The 5424-nt window shown below is 42.4% G+C and overlaps 1 protein-coding gene across 1 annotated transcript in view; it reads left to right on the top strand.

Moving 5' to 3' along the window:
- pcnx1 (pecanex 1) overlaps nucleotides 1–5424 on the top strand; it is a gene marked incomplete at its 3' end in the record, with an annotated part of 24953 nt that overhangs the window by 10663 nt on the left and 8866 nt on the right. Inside the window, 3 exon segments of the mRNA XM_014031509.1 lie at nucleotides 1862–1927; nucleotides 2017–3735; nucleotides 5012–5141. Of these exon segments, the coding sequence (XP_013886963.1) occupies nucleotides 1862–1927; nucleotides 2017–3735; nucleotides 5012–5141 (1915 nt within the window).

The raw sequence follows: 5424 nt of genomic DNA, 5'->3' as shown, positions 1-5424 counted from the left end.
CTATTCACTTAAAGAAAATAAAAACACTTTAAAATGATTTTCTTCTTATAAGTGTAAAAGCAAATCAAAAAGACAAAAAATAGAAATGAATATTTCACCAGGGTTACCCCTACAGCTATAAAATGTAAAAAAAACCCGAATGGAAGTCAATGGAAGGTCCCCACGGGGTTCAAGAACAAACGTGTGTGCGTGTATGTGTGCATACAAGTGTTTGTATCTTTCTCTAAATTTTTCCTAAATTACTGAAAAAATGTTGGACCTTTCAAAAAGTAATTATTAGATATACGTACATCTACAACTTATTGGATGCAACCCATAGTAGTAGCGGAGACTGATCCCCAACATGCTCTCTGAGCATTAACTAATCACTTGAGTGCTATATTTTTGCAATTAAGTATTGGGATTAACTTTGTGTGTTAGCAAAATATCTCATAAATCACTGGATAGATTTTAATGAAGTTATCAATGAATGTACATCTACTGTACAATTGATTCATTCTTAGAATTAACCCAGTTCAATATGGCTGCCACAGACAACTGACCTTAAAAACCACAACCTGCTGAGTTTTTGTTGTTTTGTTTTGTGTTTTCTTGAGTGGATATAAACACACTGTCAATCTTAGCATGGGACTCTTTCTCTGGAAAGGTTTTAATGGAACACAGAGAAAAGAATAAGTAACAAATAGCTTTGCTTTGAGCTCATTACGTTGAGGTGGTTATATCATTTCAATAAATCAATAAGTTATCTTTTTTAGATAGCAATTTGGGATTTTAAATATTTTTTATCTCATTTTCATTGTTCACTTAGACCAGGGTTCCCCAAACTTTTTCCTGTAAGGGCCACATAACTTTTCCCTTCTCTGGTGGGGGGCCTGAGTCAGTTTGTAACAGAAAAACTGTGACTATTGCAGGAGTGCCTAAATGTAAAAATTTATTGTTTTCCAGAAAGCACAATCAATTAATCCTCTCTGGGTTCTTCACAGTATGTATTCTGCTGAGCTAACAGTTCACTTTTTGAGCTTTGAGAGTTTGTTTGCTCGCATTTKGCCYTGCAAGCTATCATACTTGTCTTTGTGACGGGATTCATAGTGTCGCCACAGATTATATTCTTTGAATACCRCCACCGCCTCTTGACAGATGACCAAAAAAAATTAGTTTGTCCACTGCAGCTTAAATGTCCTGCATTCTGAATCAATTTTTCTCTTACATAATCTTTTCACCATTATTCCGCTCTCTCTTTGAGAGGGGCGGATTTAGGATGTTTTTCTGGGGGTTGCCAGATAGGAGCACAGACCGCAGAAGGGTGGAACAGAATGTCACGTTATATATGCGTTTATGTATGAAATAGTTACTAACTAATAATAGTTAATAATGAAAATAGTTCATAAYTAAGGAACATTTTATTGCAAAAGTCCAACTTTATAATCAAATATAAATACACATGTATGAAAAAAAAACTAAATGCTCTCTGGTATTGTTCTGGGGGCCGGACCAAATGGGGAGGTGGGCGGGATCCGGCCCGCGGGCCGTAGTTTGGGGACCACTGACTTAGACTGTTGCTTAAAAAGAGCTTATGACCTTTTTTGGTAAACTCAGTGCAAAATCTGAATATTTTGATCTTTGAAAAGAAAGTTTTCTTGGAACAACAATGAAGATCCTCAATGAATCCAGTTAGAACCATTTGTAGCTTTATTCTTTTAAAATGATGCTTCTATAACTGTGGCCTCTTCTTGGAAGATGGATTTCCAATCAGATGACGGTTTGTATTTCTTTTTCCTCCGTAGAGGCCACTTGTCTGGGATCTTGATTGTAAAATAAATAAATCATTAGACTTATAATTGCTTTCTTACTATTATTGCAGGAGATGTTGGAAAGATCTCAGATGATATCAGTTTAACTCTTGTTGAGAGCTGCAGTCATGATCATGGTAAACCAACTACTGTAAATAAGAAGGTTTTTTCATGTTGAAAGGTTCATGTCACGGCTTAATATTTTATTTCTTGTGTACTTTTCCAGATCTGCTCTCAGACACAAAGATGTACTGCCTTGTTCCCAATGACTCCTTCGCCTCCTTGCAGCCATCGACCTCCTTGTGTCCTTCAGAGTTATCCAGGGAGGCTGGAGATCTTTGCAGCTCTTCTGCATATCACTTCAGCCTGTCACACACATCCTGTGACACAGAGTTGACTGCTCATGCTTCCATGCAGTCTCAGACCTTTAAGAAGGAGCTCCGCTCTCGGGGCTTGCCTCGGACCTCTAGCTCAGCAGGCTCTGCTTTTCCAGACCCGTGTCTACCAGACTTTATTTTATATCCTCCACTCAGGAGAGGTGCCCTTGATCCTGTGTGCGAGCTAGAGGCTGCCAGACCCCACAGGCCGAGGGTCTGTGACAGAGAGCAGCTATACAATCAGTACCCAGTTGTACCATCTACCTCTGGAGAAGAATGTCACCGGCACAAAGAACAACGCAAAGCTTCTTGCTGCGCCTCCAGGGAAGCAGGTGAAGGTAGCTCAGGGCTTTACCAGGTGGACATGAGTAGTGGTGGGATAGGCTCTGCTGGAGGAGAAAAATCACAGGTAGGAGAGCAGAGTGTGGATAGCCTGAAGAGTTTGAGTACCCATAGTAGTGGCTCCACTGAGAGCTACTGCAGCGGCACAGACAGGGACACCAACAGCACCGTCAGCAGCTTTCGCAGTGAACAAACCAGTTCTACGCATGTAGAAAGCCTGCTCTCAGTTTCAGGGGACGAGCATGGACGGGACCGAGGAGAGACTCTACCTGGTCTTGCTGATGGCAGGGCTTCATGCCTCAGCAGTATCAGTTCTCATGGTCTCAGCAATGTTCCCTCAAGGGAGGCCAATAAAAACCCTCATGCCAATGAGCTGACTGCTAAACAAACAGCAGACACAACTTCTGCTGCAACCCAGGAGCTAGTAGAACCAGGGGCAAGCCTGGAACATCCTGGCATAAGGACCAGTGCTGATGGTTCGACGGGCATAGATGCCTCCGAGCAAGAGAAAGCTATAGATGATGGTCACACAAAACTTGATAACATTGTTCAGAGGACTTCCTCTCTGTCCGTTGGACGCAGTGGGCGTCGGCACTCTGGAAAGAAAAGAGCGAGCAGCTTTGATGCCAGTCGTCACAGAGACTTCCTGTCTGTGCGTGGGATGGCTAAGCCCGGTAGTGCCGTCTTCACTGCTGGAGGAGAGGATGACTCTAGTGATCAGAGTGAACTCAGCTGTGCCTCCAGCCTCCACTCCACCCACCATCTAAGTACAAACAGCTCATCCAGCACCACCCCCAGGTCCTGCCATTCACCAGAGGGTCACGTCAGGGGCCCGAAAGCTAAGCACTCTGCATCCAAAGCCCCCCCATTTTCTACAGGAAAAGGTGCATCTGTATCTGATACAGGAGCCCGAACCAGAGGGAAGCGCCGCACCTCCCGCCGAACACCCAGCACAGGTAGTGCCAAAACACATGCTAGAGTCTTGAGTCTGGATAGTGGCACCGCTGCTTGCCTTAATGATCCCAGCCGCTTAGGAGCACCATCCAGACATCGACCCCTCACCAACTCCAAGTCGGACCTGGAAGCCAAAGAAGGGGAAGTCTTGGATGCTGCATTTTTGTTAGGTCGGGCTTCGCAATTGGAATCTGTGACTCGCTCCAGAAACAGTCTACCTAACCAGACAGCTTTCACTGAATCTCACGATGCATCTGCTGCTTCTTTGCGGGGTAGGTACTATACATTAACATTTTCAAAGCAACCTCAGTGTTTTCTCGATTGGCCTGTGACCTGGAAGAGTAATGCTCCACTAGTACTTTCATTACTTTCAACATTTTAAATTTAACATTATACTCATTATTGACTTTAGAAGAAAAATGGGGTGGGGGGGGGTATGCTATAGAATCCTGTGGCACAGCATAAGCTTTTATCATTAATGGCTTCTTTTAAAGTGTTCATTACTTTTACTGTTACTGTTAAGTAGTTTTAAAACCAGTACTTTTACTTGAGTAAAAAGTTTAAGTTGATACTTCTACTTCCAAAGAAGTATTTTTAAGCCCTAGTATCTATACTTCTACTTAAGTAATAAATGGGAATACTTTTGACACCTCTGGCAATATTGCATCAGATTGCAAAGTGATGGTGAAGAGTCGGCTCTGAGATCCTTCTTGATTCCTCTGGTGATGAACAAACTAACAAATGAGGTCAGGCAGGTACTCCCTTGGACTATGATGTTTGAAGGGTGGCAACAAAAGTCAAAAACAAATTTTACAAGAGAATAGTGAGACCAGCGATGTATGGTTTGGAGACAGCAGCACTGACGAAACAATTGACAGAACTAGAAGTGTCAGCTAAAGATGAGGTTCTCCTTGGGAGTGACAAGGACGGATAAGATTAGGAATGAGATTATCAGAGGTACAACTGGGAAATAAAGTTAGAGAGGCCCGACTGAGATGATTTGGACATGTCCAAACGACACAGTGGGTATACTGGTAGGAAGATGTTAGAGATGTAGCTGTCAGCAACAGGGTTTGTGCAGGAGCTTAAAATGCTTTCACACTTTTCCAGCATCAAACAATAGCTCAAATTGACTTTGGTATAGCCATTTTTGGAGAAAATGTAGGTTATCTCTGGCAACCATCTTGAATAGTGTTAAGTTATTCAGTTGCAGATGTACATCAAATAATTACTTTCAGAGACTTTCATTAAAATGTTTTCAGTGGTTCACAAACTATTTACAGGGTTAATTTCAACAGTGGTTGAAGCAAAGCACAGGGTGTTACGGTCAGAGTGTGTTTTGGGGACGTTATGTTTGGTCTCTGTAAAATTGGATGAGGTGTAGCTATTTTTTGTTTTTAGGTTCAGTTGGCTGTGTGCAGTGCACCATTTTAAATTGTGTTTACCATAAAAGTTTGGCAGTAGTACATATCGTTTCTTAACATCCGCTCAAATTTGTCAGAGAAAAGAGACATGCTCATTGACCAATGATACTTCCCACCTTGACAGCACCAGGAAGTGAAGAGACGGTTATTTTTCGTCGGGAACGTAGCACATTTCGTCGGCAGGCTGTGCGGCGGCGGCACAACGCAGGAAGTAACCCCACCCCTCCGACCTCGCTCATTGGCTCCCCTCTCAGGTATGGTATGGGCATGTCACTGTATGTTTGAATTTTTTAATGTTCATGTCCATCAAACAAACACCATCTTTGTCCTGACTTGTGCCTTCACTAACACGTAATGTGTTTGGTTGTGTTTGCCTTAGACTCATTTTCTTCCTCCTGCTGTCCCTTTTATGAAAACACATATACAGAACCTGACTTTTAATCAGGTCCCTGTCATATACTGTATATACAGCGGGTAAAATAAGTATTGAACACGTCACCATTTTTCTCAGTAAATATATTACTAGAGGTGCTAATG

The sequence above is a fragment of the Austrofundulus limnaeus genome, unplaced genomic scaffold (genome assembly GCF_001266775.1).
Source record: "Austrofundulus limnaeus strain Quisiro unplaced genomic scaffold, Austrofundulus_limnaeus-1.0 Scaffold1264, whole genome shotgun sequence".
Classification (NCBI taxonomy): domain Eukaryota; kingdom Metazoa; phylum Chordata; class Actinopteri; order Cyprinodontiformes; family Rivulidae; genus Austrofundulus; species Austrofundulus limnaeus.
This window is presented reverse-complemented; position numbering and strand designations above follow the sequence as displayed.